The following is a 26,305-nucleotide window of genomic DNA, read 5'->3' as shown; positions in this document are numbered from 1 at the left end:
TATTATAAATGACATGTAATAGGCATGGACTGGAGATTTTTGCATTGGAACCCACGTGCTTCAGGTTACACTTCTGCATACAATACCTGGATATTCTTGAAAAGATCAAAGATTTACATGGACGCGTCCTTTCTTCCCCCCCCCCCCCCCATCTAAACGTTTTACAGCTTGCTCAATATTTTGCTCAATATTTTGCTCACACATCAAGCACATTAGATCTGGATGACAAGAGTACACACAATGTAACCAGACACATCAAAGACTTGCTGTTTATGGTGAAAATGTTGGAGATCTGGAGGGACTTTTCTTCCCCATCTGAAATATCATAAAGGTGATAATCGTACTACATCTCATCTACAATGAAAAAATCGCATTGCTTCCAAATTTTACAGCATTCAAGTATTCATTATTGTTGGTATTTGAAGATGATAATTGCTTAAAGGGCCCGCCAATGAATTTCACTGGAAAGCGGTGCTTAGTGACGATGCTTTGGAGCTGTTCTTCTCTCAGGCAATAATTATTTGTCCTGTTGTGATCTATTATTTCTTTACATATGAAATACACTTGCCTAGGGCAAGACAAAAGGGGAGCAGTTGCCCTTTTACAGCCATACAGTAGGATAATCCTGCAAAATGAGATGATTGGGATGTAGGATTTCCCTTTGCGTTTATTTTGATACCAGAGGCAGTGGCGTACCTTGGGTATTTAGCACCTAGGGCGGATCCTTTCTCTGCCACAACACCCCCCCCCCCCCCCCCCCCCCCCCCCAAAACTAGGTGTCATTATACTGTGTGAGGGCTGGCAGTCTTTCCACTCTCTGAGATCTCCCTGCGGCCCGGCACAATAGTGGGGCGAATGTCATGACATCACTGCTGGGTCGGGCCTGGAGGAGAGGAGGAGCACAGGCAGATGAGCTACTGTCAGTGAGTGAAAGGACCGCCAGCTCCCCTGTGCTCTAGCAATGAGCGATTCAATCTGTAATAATGGAAGTGCCCTCTGACAGCTGGCACTTTATTTACATTTGACCCACTCACACGTGTTGAGACTTGTAAGACTATTTATTTATTTTCAAATGGCCACTAGGACCAATAATGTCTCTTGGTTGACACGTGTTATTAGCTTTAGTAACTAAAATTTAACATTTATTGTTTATAATTAAAATGGTTTTCTAGATCTATCAAGGTTAAAACTATCAGCCTGTCTGCACTGCCTCTAATGGCTAGGACTACGCTGTGAGTTCGGCTCTGACATCACTCTGGACTGCCTGGCTCACCATCTTATGTCTACACAGAATCCACCCTGCTCTGTGGGTGCACACTGTTATTATCACAGTGCGCTGATGCCTGCCTGACACTCACTAATCGCTCAATATGGTTATTGCTTAGCTAAGCTGACTGCCCATACCCCTGAAGACGCCAAGTGTTTGGCGAAACATGTCGGGGGGCAGAGTAAGAGTGTGACAGTTGTTACTTTAATGCACTGCGATAGTACAAGCTTAGTATAAGCTAAGCAATAACCATATTGAGCGATTAGTGAGTGTCAGGCAGGCATCAGCGCACTGTGATAATAACAGTGTGCACCCACAGAGCAGGGTGGATTCTGTGTAGACATAAGATGGTGAGCCAGGCAGTCCAGAGTGATGTCAGAGCCGAACTCACAGCGTAGTCCTAGCCATTAGAGGCAGTGCAGACAGGCTGATAGTTTTAACCTTGATAGTTCTAGAAAACCATTTTAATTATAAACAATAAATGTAAAATTTTAGTTACTAAAGCTAATCACGCGTGTCAACCAAGAGACATTATTGGTCCTAGTGGCCATTTGGAAATTAATAGTCTTGACAGCTGGCACCCGGGCAGACCGTGCCACTGACCAGAGGGCTTGACACCTTGTTCCATTGGGTAGTGCTTTTAATTTTTCTAGTGTACCTACTGTGCAGTTGTGCTGTTTAGGCAGGGTACTGAATCTCTTTAAAGAGACCAGTCCTGTATGGAGACTTATTGGCAATGCTCCACAGGAAACAAATATGCAAAGAGGTATCTCTCAAGGAAGAGAACCATCTCGCCAGTGCCACCTATTGGAAGTGGCTACCTATGAGTCAACATCCAACTCTCCAACAAGCTTTGGGATTTGACTAGGGAATATAGCCATGCCAGATATCCATCTATAGACAGCTGTTTCGGGGTGCTTGACCCTCGTCAGTACGAAGTAGGATTCTGGCATGCGATGGGTGCGATGCCTTCAATGCAGCTTTAGGCAGAGTTCTGAATCCGTTCTGTATGGAGACTGACTGGAAGTACACCATGGCACTAGCGAGATGGTTCTCTTTCTTGGTAAATACTTCTTTGTATACTTTTTCCCATGGAGCATTGTCAAATCCCAAGGCTTGTTGGAAAGTCAGATTTTGACTCGTAGGGACTGGGAGCCACTTCCAAGAGGTGGCACTGAACAGATGGTTCTCTTCCTTGGGCGAGATCTGTTTGCATAGGAAGTTTTGAAAGGCTGGCATAACCAATACAAGGTCTCCTTTTTCATTGGAGTGGTCCAAAAACTGGGCATCAAATGAGCAAGGTTTATGTAAAATTACATCAAATGGGACTGACAGCTTTGGGGGTATTCCCAAGCACAATGGGCTTTTTTTTAGGTAAAAATAACGATAGATCATTCCTAATCACAGGTTGCAGGTGTTAGTAAATTTCTCCCATTGTGTCCTGTAAATCGAATGAAGTGTATGGACGCCTAACCCCCACATAAGAAATCATGCTGGTATAGTATAGGCGGGTGACTTGTGCTGATGAACCATATTTGTTACACAGTGATGCCCCCCCTCCCTGTTACCGCCTATTCATTTGCAAACACCTGCCTGATGCGTCGATGGTTTTAGCCGCTGAGATCCTCAGGATTTACATGAACAATTACACTCATCAGATTGTAGATGAGCATGTTACAAAATGTGTCATTAGTTTCCAGCCATTATCAACATAGAGGAAGCGTTACTGTAGCTTATTTCCAGCACACGTATGCTTCCATTATCCTATGAATAGCAAAATGTACATCCAGGGCTGTAATGTATGCAGCGTAGCGGGATCCTGTAACCACACATGGCTTCAGATGCATGAAGTCTTGTGTTTTTAGCCATTAGGTTTCGAGCTCCCACAGGGGCTATCGCCAAGTGTTTCAAGACTTAGGACTGGCAAATCTGCCTACTTCTGTGTCTGTATGAACAAGTTACCAAGCTGGGTGGCACGTGTAACAGTAACCTAGTAGCCATCATGAAGTGGAATCTGATGACCACACGTATGACTACTGTAACTCCCTGTGACACCCAGCTTTCTTAGGAACCTGAAGCAGTTTTTTTTATATAGTGATATTAAAGTGGGGGGTTTATTGGAGTCTTGAGAAGGAGTAACAAAATCGGTGGTGGTAGTAAAAGTGCAGTCATGTTGGTTGTCACTCAGATTTCCTATATAGAGCAAATCAAAATTTTTAATGTAAGCTTTGATTTACGTAAGGAAAAAATAGAAATCATGATGAGGTTGTACTGCCACAGTGAGTCTCTATCTAATCGGTCACTACAACTCCCAGCATATTCTAACAGTTGCGGCTGTGCTGGAACTTGTAGTTTCTCACCGCCTGGAGAGTGAGGAGTTGCAGACGAGTTGTATGCGTGACTCAGATGACCTCTGTCACAGATATGGGCAGTTGATAAATTGCAGGATCTGATAATGAGACCGGACATCTAGGAGGGAATTACCGTAAGTCTTTGTCAAATAAGCAATCCTGGGCAGCATCAGTGCCTTGGAATGCCAGACGACTCATGGTGGACTCCTCAGAAGTCTGATCAGTCATCTAGGCCTGTGGTAAATGACTGGTTTCAGCCAGAGCATTGAAGAGATTTGCACATTGATTGTACATGAGTGATGGGGTTAAAGGAACCCTCTGGTTCCAAGTAAAAATTTTAATTTAACAGGGCGATGTATAGTACACATACACATTGCCCTCCATCTTGCCAAATGAGCTGTGGATCTGCCGATTCCTGGCACTTGTCCTGCCACCCAAGATCACCTTCCCACTTTCCAGACTGCCCGATGCACACGGTATATCAGTAGTCCAGGAGACTTCCTGCTCGTCCAGCACTGGTCCTGGATTGGACATGTGAGCAGTGCTTGCCAATCTGGGAGCAGCAGGAAGTGTCTCGGACTCCCAATGCACAGTATGCATCGGGTAGTCTGGGAAGCAATGCAGACATGATGTGCCAGCAGAGTGTCCCGCTAATCGGCGGATCCACACCTCAATCTGAAATGCAGGGCACAATGTGTACATTTCCCAGCTAATTTGATGTTTTTTATTTGGAACCCGAGGGTTGCTTTCATAGGTGTCAGATTTTCTGGCCTAAGATTGTGCTCCCGTTTACTTATATAGACACATTACCAGGCTTTCAATAGGTTTCAAAGAGCAAATTTAATAAAACAGGTTCAGAGAATCTACAGCTACATTTCTAGACCAATCTTGGAAATTTTCCAGAGGATAAAATGTCGCTATATACGTTGTCATCCTACTTTCCAAGCAAAGGTGTAATTGTTAGTAATAGTCTTATCCTAGTGATGGTAAATTACCTAGTTTTTGATCCAATTACTTTTTTTTTTTTTTTTCTATGTGTGGAGTTATTTTGAGGGCACACCAAAGTTACACTGTTAGGCCCCTTTCACACGGGGCGAGAATTCTGCGCGGGTGCAATGCGTGAGGTGAATGCATTGCACCCGCACTGAATCTGGACCCATTCACTTCAATGGGGCTGTGCAGAGGAGCGGTGATTTCACGCATCACTTGTGCGTTGTGTGAAAATCGCAGGAAGCTCTATATTGTGTGTTTTTTCACGCAACGCAGGCCCCATAGAAATGAATGGGGCTGCGTAAAAATCGCAAGCAAGTGCGGATGCGGTGCAATTTTCATGCATGGTTGCTAGGAGATGATTGGGATGAGCAACCCCAGACCCCATTAAAGTCTATTCACTGTATTATTTTCCCTTATAACATGGTTATAAGGGGAAATAATAGCATTCTTAATACAGAATGCTTACTAAAATGTGAATTGAGGTATTAAAAAAAATATATATATTTTTAATACCTCAATTTACATTTTACTAAGCATTCTGTATTAAGAATGCTATTATTTCCCCTTATAACCATGTTATAAGGGAAAATAATAAAATCTACACAACACCGAACTTCAGTGAAGAATTTCGGGTCTGGGTACCACATTCAGTTTTTTATCACATGCGTGCAAAACGCATTGCACCCACACAATCGCAGTCAAAACTGACTGAAATTGTGTGCGCACTCACGCGGATTTCCCGCAATGCATCTGGAGCAAATCCAGGACGCCTGTCTGAAAGAGGCCTTATATGTAGCCTCCTGACATTAGAATTTCCATACTTCTGAGAGATCATGGGTTAACACTGGCTATAGGAATGTTTTTTTTTGTGCCATCCAGTTTAATGAGAAAAACAGTATTTGGTCTCTAGTTTCCAGGCTTATGGGGAGGGATATGGCATAATCCTAAAAGTATGTGCCTTGGAATGAAACAAAACTGCTGGAAAGATTATATGTGGGCCTGTGTTGTAACTTGAACTGCGCAGCCGGGCTTGCAGCGAAGATGAATTATGATCCGGTTGCTTTTTGAACTATAACCACTCTGGAGGGTTATACATGATGGGAGTTGCAATCTGGAAGGTAGAGAGTAGTCAAGCTTCAGTTGCTTTTGTGATCCTAAGTAGCGTCCCCCTTCCCCCACTCCTACTGCAGCAGTTTGCGTTCAAGTGCCAGGCACAGTTAAATACTTGAATGCTATAAAACATGCAGATCTGTTCCCTTAGGTGGTGCATTTCCATGTCTCCTCGCCAGCTTGTGTAGCGGGGTAATTGCTGTATGTAGACGTGTGGATACATGCAGAATTATCTGTGTGTCCAGATGTGCTAATCTTAGCCTCGATATAAGGGAGTTAAAATACAAATGATCTTGCAGAAAAATTACCAAGAACATCGACAAATGGATCAGTAAAGAAGACCCTTGGATGAGACAGAATAGCATTGCTGACTGTCATGTAGAGCTATAAAGCTTCATGTGACTCCATTGTTTTCCATAGGGTGGTCATTGTTTGGCCTGATAAAGCAGAATGTGTTGAATATGTGCCAGGTATTTAATATCAGGGGTGCACCTAGCCTTTCTGCTGTCTGAGGCGAAAATTGAAATGGCGTCCCCCCCCCCCCCCTCCAGCCCTACTGTTAAAGGCCATTTCTTAACCTAACCCCTTTGCCACAATGAAAGCACTCATAGCCAATGACTCTTCCGCTGCCCCCCCTCTTGCCCCTACCTGGTGCTGCCTGAGGCGATCACCTCACCTGGCTATATTGTGGGTGCACCCCAGGCCGCAACACATTATTTATGCTGCAGAATATTCCTCAGTGGAACACAGGGCAGGGATTGATATTTTTCAATCCCATGGGATAACATGGGGGGAGGCGTTAGTCTTGAAAGGGTTCTCCGGGAATTAAGACAATGAAAATACTTAAATGGAATCTGTCACCTGGTTTGACCATATTAAGCTCTCACCAGTGCCATGTTTAATAAAATACCTTATCTCCTGCAGTGGCTTTCTTATATTCATGCTTTCATTTTGCTAAAAAAACTATCTTTGTGTTTATGCAAATGAACCCTGAAGGTGCCCAGAGGGTCGTTATTCTTCACCCTCTGAGCCCAGTAAGATCGCTTTTTTTAGCAAAATGAAAGCATGAATATAAGCAAGAAAACCACTGCAGGAGATAAGGTATTTTATTAAACATGACAACGGTGAGAGCTTAATATGGTCAAACCAGGTGACAGATTCCCTTTAAATATTACTTTATTATAAATATATTCCCTAATACCTTTCATTAGTTATAATGGCTTATTTTATCTAGAGAGAAATCATTAGGAAAAATAAAATGGCCACCGTCCTATTAGTCCACAAAAACTGTCCTAATAACACAAGGACAAATTACTTCACAACACTGAGCTAAGGTGGGAGTGTGGCTAATGAGAAGCGGCTCTTGTATGCAGTCTCCATTACCACAGCCCCACATCACCACAGTCTGTCCTGTCCCTCCTCTCTGTACTTCATGTCTCCTCTTCTTCAACTCCAGTCCTACAGAGATTCACCTGAAGATCTTATCAGCTGTATTCAGGATCATAATCCCTGACAAGTAGAGCAGAGAAGATGATGAGGTGGCTCTTTAGCTCCGTGTTGTGAAGTAACTTGTCCTGCTGTGAGATTAGGACAGGTTTTGTGTGCACTAATAGGACGGCGGTCATTTTATTTCTTCCAATGATTGATCACTAGACAAAAATGAGCCATTCTAAATAATGAAAGGTATTTGAGAATATATTTATGGTATAATAAAGTAATATAAAATGTTTTTCATAATTCCTGGAGAACCCCTTTTTAAGGTGGTGGATTTTTCTGCCACAACTGAAGGCACCCTCACAGACAAGGAACGCATGACAAGGCCTTGTGCCACTCCTACTGTTCCAGCTAGAAATTATGAGATGTTTCAGTCAACCTCGTATTTATAGGCAACTTTGTATTGCTTTAAAGGGGTTATCCCACGAGGACTTGCTTCCCTTTCTGTGGGTGGGGAGCAGGCCATCAAGCTCCTGTAACTCCCAGGATGCCCTGCCATTAGCTGTTGTTGACTACTTACTTCGTTGAAATAGAAAACAGTCCCTCACATACAGCCTCAGAGATGCATATGATGGGTAACTCCTTCCCACAATTTTCTTCTCCACTGTCTCAAGAGGGATGTAGCTGTAAATTTCTATGAATTTAGAAGTGGGGTTGATTTGAATGTAAGGTGTCTGGGCAGTGTCACCTGCTTCTCTAAGGCCTCTTTCACACTTGCGTTGTCCGGATCCGGCCTGTACTCCACTTGCCGGAATTACACTCCGGATCCGGAAAAACGCAAGTGTACTGAAAGCATTTGAAGACGGAACAGTCTTCCAAATGCTTTCAGTGTTACTATGGCACCCAGGACGCTATTAAAGTCCTGGTTGCCATAGTAGGAGCGGGGGAGCGGTATACTTACAGTCCGTGCGGCTCCCGGGGCACTCCAGAATGACGTCAGAGCGCCCCATGCGCATGGATGACGTGATCCATGCAATCACGTGATCCATGCGCTTGATGCGCCCTGACGTCACTCTGGAGCACCCTGGGAGCTGCACGGACAGTAAGTATACCGCTCCCCCGCTCCCCGCTACACTTTACCATGGCTGCCAGGACTTTAGCGTCCCGGCAGCCATGGTAACCATTCAGAAAAAACTAAATGTCGGCTCCGGCAATGCGCCGAAACGACGTTTAGCTTAAGTCCGGATCAATGCCTTTCAATGGGCATTAATTCCGGATCCGGCCTTGCGGCAAGTGTTCCGGATTTTTGGCCGGAGCAAAAAGCGCAGCATGCTGCGGTATTTTCTCCGGCCAAAAAACGTTCCGTTCCGGAACTGAAGACCTCCTGATGCATCCTGAACGGATTTCTCTCCATTCAGAATGCATTAGGATAATCCTGATCAGGATTCTTCCGGCATAGAGCCCCGACGACGGAACTCTATGCCGGAAGACAAGAACGCAAGTATGAAAGAGCCCTTAGGCTCAGTTCACACCTGAGCGTTTTTCAGCGCGTTCGAACACGCTGTAAAACGCATAACCGAAGCAAAGCAATGCTTCCCTATGGGACTGGTTCACATTTTCGCGTTTTACAGCGCGTTCGAACGCGCTGTAAAACGCCAGACGCATACACAAGTTCGGTAGCGTTTTTTTGGGCGTTTGTCGCGCGTTCCCGTACATAGACTTTCGGGAACGCGCGACAATGTGTGCACACTTGTCTCTGTATGCGCGCTTGTAAACGCCCGTACAATCGCGCATACAGAGCGCTCCTTTCAGAACGCTCAGGTGTGAACTGAGCCTTTGAGATCACAGCACCAGCAGTGACAGGAGGAAGCTAGTGAGCATGTTAGTCCACCAGTGACTGCAGGAGAAGGGTGGACCAGAAAGATGGATAGTAGGGGGTGCTTCCAGAGAGGAAGATGTAATGTACATAAAATATAATTTATTTTTATTTAAAATGCTCTATAAATTGCATAGTAATAGTTTCCATGGGATAATCCCTTAGATTTGTCTTATCTTATACACTTTGCTGGTACTGTATTAGGGCTCATGCACACAAACATATTTTTAGTCCGCATTCAATCCAGATGCAGACCAATTCACTTCAATGGGCCTGCAAAAGATGTGGACATCACACCGTGTGCTGTCCGCATTCATATGTCCGTTCCATTGCATCAGCAAAAATATAGAACATGTCCTATTCTTGTCGGCATTACAGCCAAGGATAGGACTGTTTTTATTATAGCCCAGACGTTCCGTCCTGCAAAATGCGGACCAGTATCCGTGTTTTGTTGATTCTCAATTTGCGGACCACAAAAAAAAAAAACTGCTAAGGCAGTGTGCCTGAGCCTATGCCAAGGTTTTTCTGCATGAGAATCGGCTCGGAAAAATTATATAATCTGCAATATGTGTAGGTAGCCTTAAGCCTGTATTACACGAAGCAATTGTTGGAGCGCTCATAACGAAAAAGCGTTCGTAGGAATGCTTGTTATAGATGATCTGCCTGTATAAGGGCTTATGCACATGACCGTATGTATTTTGCGGTCCGCAATAATGGATCCGCACAAAATACGGATAATGTCCATGTGTATTCCGTATTTTGCGGAACGGAACAGCTGGCCCCTAATAGAACAGTACTATACTTGTCTGTAATGCGGACAACAATAGGGCATGTTCTATTTTTTTTGCAGAACAGACATATGGAAATACAGAAATGGTATGCAGACGGAGTAACTTTTAGTTTTTTTGCGGACCCGTTAAAATGGTTCCGCATATGGTCCGCAAAAAAAAATGGAATGGACGTGGAAAGAAAATACATTTGTGTGCATGAGCCCTAGTACTGCTTCCGATTACCAAATGAACGAGCAAACGCTCGTTCATCAAGCAATCCGAATCTTTCAGCAGGTTTAAAAATCATTGCTTGCTGGCGGCAGACAATGATTCAATATGGGGACGATTGATGGCTTTAGCAATTGTTCCTCCCATACAGTGGAGGAGATTGCCGCATGTAATAGCAGCGGTCTCCTCCTCTGATGAGCAGGCAACTGCCGGGAAAGATGCTTCCTTCCAAACAATTGTCGGCCTGATCGCATAGTGTAATACAGCCCTTTGAGTGAAAATTGTATTTAATAAAATGTTTGGGATTTAATTTGTTTACCAAGAGTGCCAAGTGTTCCTCATGCCCATCCATGGTGCCAAGAAGTCTGAAGTCCAACATTACAATGCATTTGAAGCATCAAATCTCTAAATTGGACACGTAATAGATGAACATTATTCTTGTTCTGATGGTTAAATAAAACTTCCCGCTCAAGTCTTGAGTTTTTGAACTGCCAGAATCAGATTTTGAGAAATTTCAATGGCAATTAATATGACTCCCCTTTACATGTCCTACTTGATGTTGTCATGCCACTCTATTCAGGGTTCTAGCATTACAGTTTAAAGGAGCTTTCCATCTTCTCAGCCTATTTCTGTGTGCCTGTAAGAGTATCTGGACATCATGGAGTGGGACCCCAGCTTGGCATTCCTCTCTGAGCCAAAGTGGAAAGTTGCTCACAATGAGTGGCTCTTGCTCTGGTGGACCCAGCATGACTATGTACCTTATTTAGCCTTCTCAATGGAACTAGTTAATTGCCAAGATGGCTTTAATTTGGGAAAGGGTTTGTTTTCCCTTTTTAGGCTTTGTATAATATACACATAATATGTAAAATATTTGCTTTCAGGTATTCTCCATGGCGTTGACTAAATTCTAGCTTTCACACAATCTTTGGAAGGAAGACAATTTCACCAGACTATGCCGTTGCGCTGCTGATTCCACAATCTGAACCATGCTCATTTGACCACCTGACTGGCTGCGGGCTATTCTGCTGATGTCTAGACCTGATAATCCCCTAGGGGCATATCAAGTCAGAACATCTATAGAAGAGCCCACAGGCGGTCATATGAGCACAGCACAGATTGCAGAATCCGTGGTGGAGCAATCTTCATTCCATAGGTTGTTTGAAAGCTAGAATTTAGTGAAAGCCTTGGAGAACCCCTTTAACCACAAACTTTCTAGAAGCTTCTTTTCCTCATTAGGATTTGGTGGTGGTGGGGATATTCCCCTAAAATTCCCAATAAATCATTAAAGTAGGTCGTTGGCATTCTAGATTCTAAAGTCAAATTGTATTTTTTGGGAAATTCCATAACTCTTGTTATTAAAAGGCTGAAAGATTATTTTATTTTTTTTAAATTGGTTAATTAGAATCCTAGTTGCCTATGAATCTTATCTATGTGTAATTGTTGGAAAGTACCTAGATGTGTCTGTAAGATATTGTTTTGCAAGCTGAAAACCGAGGTTAAAATGCACTACCAGGAATAGAGAACACCTAGAAAACTTAATGTGATTGAGCTGAGAATGACATGACAAGTATAAATCGCTAGTGGTGCTTGGTCAATGATCACACAATAAGGGCTTGTTCACACGACCGTGCCGTCTTTTGCGGTCCGCAAATTGCGGATTCGCAAAAAACTGATGCCGCCCGTGTGCCTTCGGCAATTTGCGGAACGGAAGAGGAGGCCCATTATAGAAATGCCTATTTTTGTCCGCAAAACGGACAAGAATAGGACAGGACTCATAATTTTTGCGGGGCCACGGGACAGAGCAACGGATGTGTGCTGTCCGCATCTTTTGTGGACCCATTGACATGAATGGTTCCGTATGCGGAACGCAGAAAACGGCCCGCATACGTAACGCAAAATACGTTCGTGTGAACGAGCCCTAAGGTGGCGCACCCTTTATTTTGGGTTCTGCAGCAAGGTATATGTTGCGGAAGAGTCACATTAATACTGGATGGCGTCTCTCCTTGCTGTGATACAGGCTGCCACTCTGCACTGGTAGCAGTAATTTTTTTTCTTTCCCTAGCTAATAAAATGGTGGCTCTGCTGGATGGAGACCTCATGTTTATTTTGTAGCTCTCCACTAAATGTTTGAGAGGCTGGGTTAGATCCTCCTCTCTAGTCTTATTGTTTATCTCACAGTATTGTTTTATGGTTTGAGAGGGATCTAGGCTCTTTCCTCCTATTAGTACTGAAAATGTTCCAGTGTCCTCTTCCTGTATGAGGTTTCTCATTATCACAATCGCTTTTCAAATGCCCTGTATGAGGAAAAGGACATCATAAAGGGGTCCACCTATTTGCCCCTAACCTGCTGAGCTGGCATCAATTTAAAGATCAGGTTTACATGGTGTTACACATGAAGTCTTATATTTTTTATTTTTTGCTGTAAGAGTGATTTGGAGACCTTTTTCAGTTTATTACTACTTTACAGAGATACTGTATATACCATCAGACTGGCCAGGCAGAACACCAGGTGATTCAGGATAAGATTTGGGGTCAAATCACAAGTGGCCTCATGAAGTCCAGTGGTGAAAACCCCCATCTGCAACTGGCAATGAAAGTTACTATGTACAGTAATCATAAACATGCATTTCTTTTTTTCCTTCCATGTTCCTTTCCACCTTTCTCATCAGACTACCTTTTTCAGTCTTGCAGGCCCAAGATACTTCTATATACGTAACAGACAAGGTGACTGGAATCATTGGTAAGGAAGTTATTTTGCCATGCAAGTTCACCAGCAAAAACCCTTCAGTGCGTGTGACACAGATCATGTGGCTGAACAGTACTGGCAGTTTGGCGGTGTTTAGTCCTATTCTTGGCACCCATTTACATGACCCAGCACGTTTCCAGCTAGTGGATCCATCTAATACCAGCGTAACACTCAAGATCTCACCTGTCGTGTACACCGATGAAGGAGAGTATGTCTGTGAGGTGACCACCTTTCCTGGTGGTAATGTCAAAGCCACCACCACTCTGGTTGTCAAAGGTGAATATTATAAATATAAAGTTGTTGCATGATTATCTTATGGGATTGGAGAACCTATCAAATACAGTACTTTACTTTACCCCATTTTCTAAAGGTAGTCATAAATATTGGATAATGGTTAATCAGACTAAAATGGCCAATGCTGAGGTTGCATTTTGGACATTTTTACCACTAGTGAAATGGGATTAGACAATTCATAAAATTCATGTCTATAACAGACAATGTAGTCAATGCTGATTTAAGATGTTGCATGAGAAACCAGTTGGCTAGTAGCCATGGTAATGATACACTACCCTCTGTGTATGGTTAGCATAAAAAAGTTCTATGTATGAGGCAGCACTAAATGTTATACCCTTTTAAGGCAGATCAAACTGATGGACAGTAATGTCCTTTTTCTCTTGGCACTTCTGATCCTTCCTTCCAAATATCTTTTTATGGCTATTCGGTGATTTTAAAATATATTCCCACTTTCAGCTATATCACAGAATTCTGCAGAAGCCAACTCCGGGGTTGTAGCAGGTGACCAAGAAGCGGCAGTAGCTACGTGTAAATCGGCCAATGGAAGGCCTCCATCCCGAATAACATGGCACACTACCATTCCTGGGAATGTGAGCAACACCATGATCAATAATACTGATGGAACATACACTGCAGTCAGTCAGTACTTAATTATACCAACATGGACCGCTGATGGGATGCCAGTCACTTGCATAATCAACTCAGAGTCAACAGACTACCCTATTCCATTGAAATTGTCCATTCAATGTAAGTACTTTCAAATTTTGAAAATTTAGTGTTTTCTTTACCTGCATTGTAACTAGAAATTATTAATGACTGAGATTTCATGGATTTAACTGCAATCTCCTACATTTGTAGATGCCCCTGTGGTAACTATTGAGGGCTATGATGATAATTGGCACTTACATCGCAATGATGTCTTCCTGACTTGCAATGCAAAAGGCAACCCCCCTCCCATGTCATACACTTGGAAAACGTAAGTATAGGTGAATATTGCAGTAATGTGATTATTAGTTAGTTATAAAGAGACAATTTGTTCCAGCAGTATGAATCTAAGTTTCTAGTTATTATTTTTTTTTAAACGAGTTGTCCCAAGAAAAATATTCTAGTTTTCAAACCAGCACCTGGATCTGAATACTTTTGTAATTGCATATAAAAAACAAATAGTATAGCCACTGACTTATTCAATCAAATGTATAGTGCCACCTGCTGTCTGTTCTTTTCCTTATTTCTCTGTCCACCTCTAACATTTCTCTGGTGGATGCACATGATCAGTTCCATCCTTCGATTGTCGCCAGCGGGGTCGATTGGTAAAATCTGTGACCGTTACAGGGAGAGAGCTGCAGCAGAAAGGACATGTCCTCTGGGCGGCAGGCTTGAAATAAATCTAGCAGAGCCATTGGAACAATGAATGAGAGATCTCTGGATCCATGTGCTGGCTCTTTCTTTGTTAGAAGGAAATTCTCATGAAGTCTGATTTTTCATTTTTACTTTAATCATCGGATAACCCCTATAGTGGTTTTGGTTTCTGTTCCTTAGGTCGAATGCACACAGCCGTGTTCCGCGGCCGAGAGCGGTCCGTGCTATGCCGGCCTGGATTCCTGTTCGGAGAAGGAGCGCACGGCGTCATTGGTTGCTATGACGCCGTGCGCTTCATGCCACCGCGGCTGTACAGTAATACACTACAATATAGTGTGCATTCGGCCTAATGTTAATAGTTATCGACCCCGGGGTTTACCATATGTCTAATGTGGTGTGATCCAAATCATGGTTCAGTTGGGTCAGATTGCATGTATAAATTGTCAAATTGGCCCTACCTAAATGTCTATTTTCTTGGTATGGCATTGAGAGATCTATCTAATTTTATTTTTATTTATTTTTCTTGCTGATGTTAAGACCATATATAAGGAACCTAATCTGTGTCTCACGGACACTTTGTATAATACAATTTTTTTGGGGTAATTTTTATGTATTTTTATTTCATTTTATTTTTTTAACCAGTGCGGATGGATCCCCGCTCCCTGCATCTGTCCGGGCCAAGGACAATATTCTGTACGTGGATCAGGTGGACGAACGTGTAAACAGATCATTTATATGTGAAGTCACCAATGCTCTCGGGAGCAGAGCTTCCCGTCAGGATGTCTTCGTAAGAGGTAAATACCATGATGCTATTGCATGTGTGACCAGTATGCCGTGCCTGTGTGACTGAACCAAACACTGTCCTAACAGACTGCCTTGATTCCATCCTGCCTCACAAATAGTATAAGCCTTATATTGCTTACAATTCATACATTTGATCATCTAGATGCCTACTGACATCAAGTGCAATAGATGGTTCTCCTACTGTTCTCCAATCATCTGCTAATGGTATTCATTTTCCCTACTAATTTGGATGGAATTGATTTTCTTGTCCTATATATGAATCATCATGCCCCATATACCTGTCCAAGGTGCCATCTTGTCATAGTCCACCAGCTTAATAATGACTTTGTCGGTTCTTCTACAATTCTGCATGACCTAGCATGATTACCTTCCAAATCCTAATAAATTGTCTTGAAACTTCTGACCTACATGACATTTTGCTTTAAGATCCTTAGCTGGTCTACAAGCAAAATGTAATACAATAGTCCTCTAAGGATAGGTTCACACTAGTGTTAAGATATCTGGTAGGCTGTTCCAGCAAAAATGTTGGCTCTCAACCGGACAATAACCACTGCACGCACTGTTGGGCTGAAAGCTGGCATTTATGTGGAAACCGATCGGATCCCATCGTAGTACATTTTTTAATAATGTATGCAAAGAACAGACAAGCACATATGAGTGAATCAGTTCACTTTGATGTCCTGGATACTGATGTGATGGGGTTTACTTCACAAATCCAGCATACAATATGGCCACACTGGCAGTACATAGGCAAAAGCAGCTGTTTAAAGGTTTCCCTTTTGGTTTGGTATTCGCATTGTTCAAGGAATATTAGAAAACAACATTAAAACAATAATTACCAATAATTATTCTGACCAAATGACAGATTTTCATTGGTAGGTCTATGGTGCTAAACTGGAGAAGATCCAAATGTTTATCCTCGGCAGTTTGTAAATTATTATAGATGAACCTTATATTGTATGGCCTACTTTACAGGCTATATTGATCATGAAGTGCCCATTTGTATGGGCCAAGGGGGAAAGAAATGGGTCTTTCCCAATCATTTCCTCCTCATTTAGCTGCATTTACAGATATAGGAGATTATCCGGTTTAGACAATCAGCAGAATAGCCCGCAGCCAGTCAGGTAATGAAGTGAGCATGGTTTAGATTGTGGAATGGGCAGCGCAATGGATGAGTAAGTAGCGGTGACATGGGCTTCTTTCCAAATATTGTTTGAAGGCTAGAATTTAGTAAACACCATGGAGAAAGCCTGAAAGCAAATATTTTGCATATTATGGGGGAGATTTATCAAACTGGTGTAAAGTAGCATTGGCTTAGTTGCCCATAGCAACCAATTGGATTCCACATTTCATTTATCACAGCTCCTTTGGAAAATGAAAGGTAAGATCTGATTTGGTTTCTATGGGCAACTAAGCCAGTTCTACTTTACACCAGTTTGATAAATCTCCCTGCTAGTTTTTAAGGCTGAAAAAAATCATGTGTCCATCCAGTTCAGGCTATTCTCCTGAAAAGTTGATCCAGAGAGAGAAGCCAATTTTTCTCAAGTTTGGGGTCAGATTTTTCTCCCCTTGTCATGGGCAATAACTCCCTGGATTGATGACCCTTCTCCTTAATTCTAGTAACCATCACCTGTAATACAATTAGGGATGAGCGAATCGACTTTGGATAAAACATCTGAAGTCGATTCGCATAAAACTTTGCGAGTGCTCCGTACAGTATTAGATTGTATTGGCTCTGATGAGCCGAAGTTATTCCTTTGCGAAATCTCATGAGACTTTGCGCAATAACTTCATAAAATAATTTGTACTGTAAAAAAAAAACATTTTCCAAACTCTGGTTCAATTCCAAGGTACCACTTGGAACCGAACCCGAATTCGGGAAATGTTTTTTTTTACAGTAACTTCGGCGCATCGGAGCCAATACATTCTAATACTGTACAGAGTTCCTGCTCCGTACCGTATTAGAACGAAGTTTTATGCGATTTGACTGTGGATGTTTCATCCTAAGTCGATTCGCTCATCCCTAAATATAATACTTAAGAAATACATCCAGGCCTCTCTTGAACTACTTTTTTAGTAAGTTCACCATCACAACCTCTTCTGAGAGAGTACCATAGTGTCACTGCTCATGTTATGATGTATGATTGACTATATGAATGTTTGTCCCTATTCAGTCTGATTGTAACCAGCAGTGGGCTTTAAGCCATTTGCCCATGTATGCCACTTGGGTTGGTTCCTGACTTTTTCACTTCCCCCGTCAGTCTACAGTTATTGCCCTATTTGAAAGCTATAGATTTGTCGATAGACACTTAGATCAGCTGAGTATATCCTCTCTCCTCTTTTTGATCTGCTCCATTTTGGAAAAACTCTTCTTGCCTAATGGGAGATGTTCTTCTGATATTAGATGATTGCTCTTCAAGCAGTGTTCCTAATAATATATACATTCATCAGCTTGGACTAATGGGCTGTGAACACACGGCATTGTCTGAGTAGCTAAACCCCCTGTCAACCCAATTAATGCACAGGTAGATATTGCAAATAATGTTATTCCTGAAATTCAGGAGAACCCCTTTTATGAGGTGATCTGTTTAAATCTCTATTTTAATGTTCTGAATGGTTGTAAAATTAAATTTATAAAGCACTTGCAGGTTTCTGTCAGAAAATAAATTCTGCCCCCCCCCCCCCACGAACATGAGCAGAAACTGATGTGCCTGCCATGTAATTTTAATCAATGCAACCAATGACACTGAGCTTCAATAGTATTGATTTTTTACTTAATGGCCTCTACTGTTAGAAGTCTAGAAACACTTACGGTATATATGTTGAATATAAGGAATTGAGAGCTTCCTCATCGGTATTCTGTCACTGGCCCTGCTAAGCCCTTTGATTAGAAGGCCATGTTGTTAGGTCGACTGTATCTGACTAATTATTACCAAGGACCGCTGATTTTAAAGTGTGTGTGTATATGGATAGATATATAATCTCTATCACCAGTTTTTGGTGTATAGTATGTTGTAGCTAAGCCCTGCCAAACCCATCTCCTTTTTCTTTTTTTTTTCACCACTTTTTTTTTTTTTTTTTTTTAAGCTTCAGAAGTCGCAAATGATGGTGCACATATGGTGAGGGCCATAATTTGCAACTTTTTTACACCACTGTTGTGACGTAAAGTCATTAATGAATGCCCCTCTGTGTTTGATATTGTACAGTTTGTACAAGCAATTGGATACATTGCAAATAGTAAAAAAACCTCAGTTACCTAAAACCAGTACCCATCTATCTCTTTCCGAATATAGCTGCCAAATTCTCATGTACAGTATGCTATCGTAGAGTCCTGATCTAAAAAAGCTATTTCACATGTAGATATTAAAAATAAATAAATAGTTGCTATGCCATTTCCCTCCCAGAGTGATCTATAATCAAGAAAGGGATAAGTAGAGTATTTAACAACTTGACAACTCTTGGACTTTTTTTTTATTTTTTATAAAGGGAAATGCCATTTGAGTGAGATGGAGGTTTCTGTAGAGCAGATGATCACTGTGAAATGACAGTGATGAAAGTTTTCTACATCTGTGTATGTAACCTCCCTGACCTAAGCTGCTATTTAGCATAGGGTGCTGCCTGGAAATATACTCCCGTCTTATAGTACATTGTTTTCCATTTCTGTGCATACTCCAGTGATTGTGAATACAGGTCCCTACCGGGACGAAGGGGGTGTTCAATAATTTCAACCGGGTCCGAGTGGAAGGCGAATCTCTAAGACATCTGCCCGTGTATGACCAGCATTGCAGATAATTGGGTGATTCCTGACTTTTCATGACTCCCTATCAGTCTACAGCAGTGATGAGCAACCTTTGGCACTCCAGCTACTGTAAAACTACAATTCCCAACATACTCACTGGCATGGTTTCTTATAGAAAAGAATGGAGCATTCTGGGAGTTGTAGTTTCAGAACAACTGGAGGTTGGTGATCCCTGCTCTATACTGTTGCATTTATCCTAAAACTGCTGTAAACAATTTTATTTTTATGACCCTTTTTGAAAGGCGTAGGAATTTTTACAAAATATCATTGGAGGGGTGTGCCGTTTCTGTCAGCAGCCCTTTTGTTATCCCATTCACTGCCTTTTCCAGGTGATAGATTTAAACTTCTCATTTCCTGTCCTGAAAAAAGAGGTCACATGACTGAACCCCGGGCTGTACGGTGGGGCGATGAATTTTTCAAAGCAGCAATTTAAACGTCCTGTTTTTCTGCCTTTTGCCTGGAGGGTGTTGAGTCATTACCCAAGTGTGACGAGAAGTTATGTAAATTATTTTACTTGGAGAAGGGCTGAAAAGAATTCCGGGACATGCATGTATTTCTCATGTTTCATGCCATGACCTCATGTACATTCTTTATACAAAGAACACACTGATATGTTCAATATCCATCCTAGATTTACAGTAATTACACCATGTCATGGTGGTCTCTTGTTTTATTACAGTAATATTATACATCAACATTAAAGGGGTTTTCCATCTTTGGGGGGGCCTTTCGGGCAGGCTTCATTCCCTCTCCGCCCCACCCCCATTTGGCTAGACCTGTGGAGGTTGGCATACTAACCTGCTCCCGCCACTGGATTACACCTCCTTCACTTTCCTCCCGATGCTGCAGCAATCCGGTCCCTGCGTGTCAACATCCGGGTTGATGGCCGCAACAGCCAATCACTGGCCGCAGTGGTGACCAATCCCACTTGTCTCACCTGACTCAGTGATTGGCTGCAGCGGCTGTCAACGCTCAAGGACCGGAGTGCTGCAGCGTCGGCGGAAGAGCTGGAACCCAGTGACCGAGAACAGGTCAGTATGCTTCCCTCCTCAGGTTTGCCACATGGGGTGCTTCTGACAAAAAGGCCCTACCCTCTGAAGATGGAAAACCTCTTTAAGATGGGAACTGCTGATCCCCAGACAGATGTGAACGAACAATAAGATGGCTAAATTTTAAAGAGGTTTTTGGGATTCTAGATCCTGATGACCTATCCTTAGACCCCCATCAATCTGCTATTGATGATGTATCCTAACACTTGGCACCCCGACCGATCAGCTGTTCACAACTGTCAGAACTGGAACTAACACTGAGAACAAAGCACAGCTACCTTGTCTGTAGTGACCGTGGTGGGTTACTGCTCAAGTAAAAAAACACCTTGGAAAGCATTTTCCTTAAAATTTTTAAGGATTTTATATTTACCAAAAAATTTGGTTTCTGTAGAATATTATTCAGTCTATGCTTAGTCATGCCTGTCAGAAGTCTGAAATAGCAGAGAGACAGCCAATATGGCTCATTACTGGTCCCACGATAGTTAGCACCTAGCAATCACAGAAAACGTTTTCTAGAGAATTACTTGGTAGGAACGTGACCTATATTTACCGGTATGCTAGCTTTTTTGAAGCAGAACTTTCAGAAAATTGCATTCATTTAATTCATAGCTTGGCTCTGATTAATCTTGATCCCAGTTTCCATAATAGATGTATATTGTGTATATAAATCATACTGATTCCGAGTTATGGAAATGTTGTATGCATGGACCCAGCACGGTATACCGCGCCACGTGTACTGTAGGTACATATTGTTCTGTGAGGCAGAAGACCAACAGCATAGCATGGAGAAGGTAATTATATGGAAGGGTGAGCGGAGGTGGTAGTCACACCATGGTCCTGGTGCCTGAGGGGACCTAAATGCCCCTCTGCACATATAGGATGTCGCCTGCATTATAAATGTCACATGGTAGGTGGGAAATGGTAGTTACAGGTTTTGCATTAGGACCAGGAGCCTAAAATGTCACCCCTGACGTGGAAGAACGGAAAACTGTGCAGTGAGCTGATGAGGTACGGCAACCAGAAGAACTTTGCTGCCCCATTGCTCTAGCGATCAGTGAGATCACCTGTACCCCACCAATACCATCTTCCAATGTATCGCTATAATCGGAGCATTTCACTTGCCATTGGGCATCAATGTGCTGGAAATAGAGCTGTAACTTTTTGGGACATTTTTTCCCATTGTTGCATAAAGTGTAACGCAACCTTAGCTTTAAAGGGCCTCTGTCCGCAGATTTGTCCCCATGAAACTGGCTGACCTGTTATAGTGTGCTTGGCAGCTGAAAGTATCCCTGTTGGTCCCATGTTCATATGTGCTCATCTTGCTGGGAATTATATATATATATATATATATATATATATATATATATATATATATATATATATATATATATATATATATATTTTAGTACATTTTACAAGAAACATATGTTAACATGTTTACCCTGTATAACAATAACCAGTCTACAGAGATTGAGGAAGCCATAGCCTTCTCGACAGGCATCCTGCTCCCCCCCCCCCCTTTCAATTACCAGAAGCTGCTTTGATCATCGTGAAGAAGCAGCTTCTATATAAAAGACTAGTTAGCAATCAACAGGCAGGCCTTGTGCTCGAATGCAGCTCCCCGGCTGACACTGCAAGTGCCAGGCTGCTCTGGGAATATCAAGGGTGGGGGAGGGGATCATACAAGATGGAGATTGAAGCAACCAGCATCCAGCAACATGTTCCCTACATTCATGCCTATTGAAGCAACTAGGTCAATTATTAACATGAGTACACGACGCAGCTGCGCTCCAATCATTCTATTCCCCACAATGAATGGGTTTTGTATGTTCTCTCTCTAATCTGTGCGCTGTTTACAGACTTGGGTAATGTGGTTATTTTTGAACTTCATTTGTTGCTTTGGCCATTGTGCAACCATTGCAACTACTTCCAACAGTGAAAATGTAAAATCCCTGCACGTCCCAGGAATTGCAACATAATGTGACTTCTATTTGTTAGCCTGTTGTCGAATTTGAGAACTACAGGCAAAGCAATTGCCAAAAAGCAATTGCAGAGTGGCACTAGGATTCCTCCTGTTTAGACCTCTGTTTACACCAGGCATCCTCCAACTGCGGCCCTCCAGCTGTTGCAAAACTTAAACTCCCAGCATGCCCGAACAGCCTACAGCAGAGCATTGTGGGAGTTGTAGTTTTACAACAGCTGGAGTGCCGCAGTTTGAGGATGCCTGGTTTACACCTTGCGATCAGTGGAGGGGAAGGGTGACCATAGCTGAAATCTGTTCAAAGTAGAACTGAGTGAGGTCCAGGTTTTGCATATGGACCCCAATGGGCATCTGTACTGTAAGCCCCTGAAATCTGCCATAGGCTGTGTTTTTTTTTTTTTTTTTATAAATGGTATAGGACACAGAAAACTGGGGGGGGGGGAAACTGTATCAGACTCTCCGAATTTACCAAAAAAAGAAATGTTTTGCTATTCATCTTTTAAAAATATTCTTTATTTTCTTTCTAATGAAGCAGTTTATCTTTGTTACCATGACATCAGCGTTCCTTGAGGCATTATCTTATTATGTCCATTATCTTATGTCCAGAGACTCCCACTTACAATTTGCTTCTGTTTCTAAGAAAAATAAAATCTTCCATCACTGCCAAAAGCTTGTTTCCTCTACAGGTAAAATGAATGCCCCAGTGTCCTTTTTTTGCTTTTGGTTCGGACTCTACATTTTAACCATAGCAACTGGTTAGGCCTCATTCGCACAAACGTGCAAAAACTGCATTGTGCCGGACGCTTTTTATCGGCCATCACACCGCCATTGCAGACTATGGGATGATTCACATGGCCGTTTTTATCATCTTTAAAATGCCTCATCCGAGGGAACACTTGCTCCACACTGGAGGCAGCAGGACCTCGTGCTCCCAGCGTCATGACATCACGATGCTGGGGGGTGTCGGGTCCTGGTGCCTCCAGTGTGGAACATGTTAGGTGAGGTTTTTTAAGGATCTGTAGGTACTACTGAGGGTGGAGAGGGAGGGGGCCATTATATATACTACAAGCACAATGGGAGCAAATTAAAAAAAAAAAAAAAAAAAATATATATATATATATATATACACACACACACAGTATTTATACTTGGGGGCACTAGGGGACATTATATATAGGGAGCACAATGGGGACATTATATATAGGGAGCACAATGGGGACATTTTGATCTATAGGGGGACATAATATATACAGCGAGCACTGCAGGGGTGGGAATATATATATATATATATATATATATATATATATATATATATATATATATATATATAAAGACAATGAAATCCGCTTTTAACAGCCGTAATACAGCTGTTGGAAATGGATAGCTGGACAGAAAATGGATGCACATACTGATGCAAAATAGCCATGAAATACTGAGTGTATGCATTTAACTACCTTTTTCACTGTTTTGTGAATGTAGCCTTAACCTCTACAGTGTTATCATGGTCATGAGTTGGTTACTGTGGGTACAAGATTGAACCCTTTTACATTTTATATTCATACTTACAAATACATAATTCCAGTCTACAAAGAATTTCCATGGTTACAATATTCTGGAGAACACACTGAATGAGGACGCTATAAAGTATAGATGGAACATGTTGCCATAAGCCTAGTTACTGACTTCTAAAGGTACTTGCTAGGTACATGGTCTGCTGCACGCATTTTTTTTGTGGACCCATTGGGTCCGCATCCTATCCGCAAAAGAAAGGAACGGAAACGAGCAACGTTCGTCTGCATGTAGCCTTATGACCTGATGAATAAAATATATGTGCTCAGTAGCAGTGGTGGTCATATTTGTTCTTAAGAAATTCAGATAAATGTTGGATAATTATGAGGAATAAAGGTCTCCACCATCACAGAATTTTAACTCCATGGTTTCAGTCGTTATAAAGGTCAACAGGGAGGTGATTTTTCTTCCCCTATTGCCGAACCCTGCTTGATTACTAGGAGGAGAATCGGCAACGTTGTGCTTAGCCTGCAATCAACTACCATTAGAACTAAAGTGCCAAGAGGGGTTGGGAAATGTAAGTACTAGGGCAGGAGCAAGGAATTCTGTTTTTTGTACCTTGAGTTTGATGACTGACGAGGGTCTCCATTTGTGCTTCAGTAAAAAGGTTTGGAACATTTGCCAGGTAAATTGCTTCTCAGTAAGTCTGAACAGAATTGGTGGTGGAATTAGTGGTGTGTGTGTGTGTGATTTTTATTTTTTATTTTCCCAGTATTTTTCTGGTACACAATTTCTGCCTGCTTGAATAATGGCCATATATTACAGCATAGGCATAAATGTTCCTTCAATTAAAGGAGATATAAGGTCATAGGCTTACATCTTTGTTCTCCTTGTAGTCAGGGAAAGCTTCCACCTGAGGTGACGTTCAAAACTCGCCTCATGGATGTTAACGTGTTTACAAAGAGTACCATTTTTTTCACCCATGTTGTTCTTTATGCATGGATGCAGATTTGAAGAGTAAGGCTACTTTCACACTAGTGTTTTTTTTGCGGATCCATTATGGTTCTGCAAAAACACTTCCGTTACAATAATACAACCGCATGCATCCGTTATGAACGGATCCAGTTGTATTATGTCTTCTATAGCCATGACGGATCCGTCTTGAACTCCATTGAGTCAATGGGGGACGGATCAGTTTTCTATTGTGTTAGAGAAAACTGATCCGTCCTGACACACAATGTAAGTCAATGGGGACTGATCAGTTTTCTCTGACACAATAGAAAACTTTTGGCTCCGCTTCGTCAGGCGGACAGCAAAACGATGCAGGCAGTGTTTGTGTCCGCCTCCAGAGCGGAATGGAGACTGAACGGAGGCAAACTGATGCATTTGAGCAGATCCTTTTCCATTCCAAATGCATTTGGGCAAAACTGATCCGTTTTGGACCTCTTGTGAGAGCCCATGACTGAACTTGCGAACGGAAAGCCAAAACACTAGTGTGAAAGTAGCCTTAGATTCAAGCCCAATCTGAAAATTCTTACCATCCTTTCAATGCCATTTATAGTACTACTGTGGTTATGTGGCAGGAGTTTTTAGACTATCTCAGGCACCAAGGGCACAAGTGAGGCTGCCACTTTAACTCCTTAGTGACCACCCATACGACTTTTTACGGCAGTTACTAATGGTTCTTAGGCTCCCTGCACAAGAACGTGTGCTTCCCATTGCCATCTTGCGGATCCGCAATACACAGGTGCCGTTCCGTGGGCATTCTGCATCACTGATGCGGACCCATTCACTTGAATGGGTCTGAAAATCCGGAGATGCAGAATGGAACCCTACGGAAGCCCTACGGAGTGCTTCCGTGGGGTTTCGTCCCGTACGTCCGCTCTGCAAAAAGATAGAATATGTCCTATCTTTTTGTGAAACGGCCGGATCGCAGACCCATTAAAGTGAATGGGTCCGCGATCCACTGCGGCTGCCCCACGGACTGTGTTCGTGCATTGTGGGCTGCAGCATGACCACACGCATTTTTACCGCGGCCCAGTCTAAGCGCTGCACGGGTCCCCTGGGCAGCGGGGAACGGGGACCCGGCTCTCACATGACAGCCGTGGCCCTGCTCTAACAGCCCGGACTGGCAGGAGTGCCGATCCGGGCTGTTTAACACTTTACATGGCGCGGGCAATAGCGCCCGCCGCATGTAAAGTGCTGACAGAGTGAGCAGACTCCCTCTGTCTCCCATCAGCACACCGCAAATGCGATTGCGGGGTGCCGATGTGTGTGAAGGCTGCCTGGAGTCTGATGTAGGTCCCAGACCAGCCTTGAGTAATTTCCAGCATGCTGCACCTCTCTAGCGCACCCTGCTGGTCAAAGTCAGAATAGCATTGCCATTAAAATGCAATGCACTCTAGGGATAGTGCATTGCATTTTATAGCAACCAATGACGCCGTGCGCTCCTGCTCTGAACAGGAATCCAGCCCGGCATACCGCGGAACACAGCCGTGTGCATTCGGCATTACCCAGAGAATAAAGATATATTATTTATACCGTAAAATTTATAACTTAAAAACGCAGTGGCAGTATATGCTTGGTCAGTAAGGCCCAAAACAGGCTGGTCACGAAGGGGTTAAAATGAACAATCCCAATTTTGTAAGCATTTCATTATAGGAAAGACCTCCCAATCGGATTTAATAATCTGGTCCCCCTCTTTGAACCCTTTTTTAGCTCTCCTATACTCTTTA

General features: G+C 42.6%; 1 protein-coding gene across 2 annotated transcripts in view; it reads left to right on the top strand.

Moving 5' to 3' along the window:
* The window catches only part of NECTIN2 (nectin cell adhesion molecule 2), a 91,561-nt gene that overhangs the window by 21,000 nt on the left and 44,256 nt on the right, over window positions 1-26,305 (top strand). For both annotated transcript variants that reach the window (XM_040434233.1, XM_040434243.1), the window contains exons 2-5: window positions 12,713-13,051; window positions 13,526-13,816; window positions 13,928-14,045; window positions 15,071-15,222. In XM_040434233.1, coding sequence (XP_040290167.1) covers window positions 12,713-13,051; window positions 13,526-13,816; window positions 13,928-14,045; window positions 15,071-15,222 — 900 coding nt within the window. The remainder of the gene's footprint in view (window positions 1-12,712; window positions 13,052-13,525; window positions 13,817-13,927; window positions 14,046-15,070; window positions 15,223-26,305) is intronic.

The sequence above is a fragment of the Bufo bufo genome, chromosome 1 (genome assembly GCF_905171765.1).
Source record: "Bufo bufo chromosome 1, aBufBuf1.1, whole genome shotgun sequence".
NCBI classification, from domain to species: Eukaryota; Metazoa; Chordata; class Amphibia; order Anura; family Bufonidae; genus Bufo; species Bufo bufo.
The sequence above is the reverse complement of the archived record's forward strand: the minus strand, read 5'-3'. Positions and strand labels throughout refer to the sequence as shown.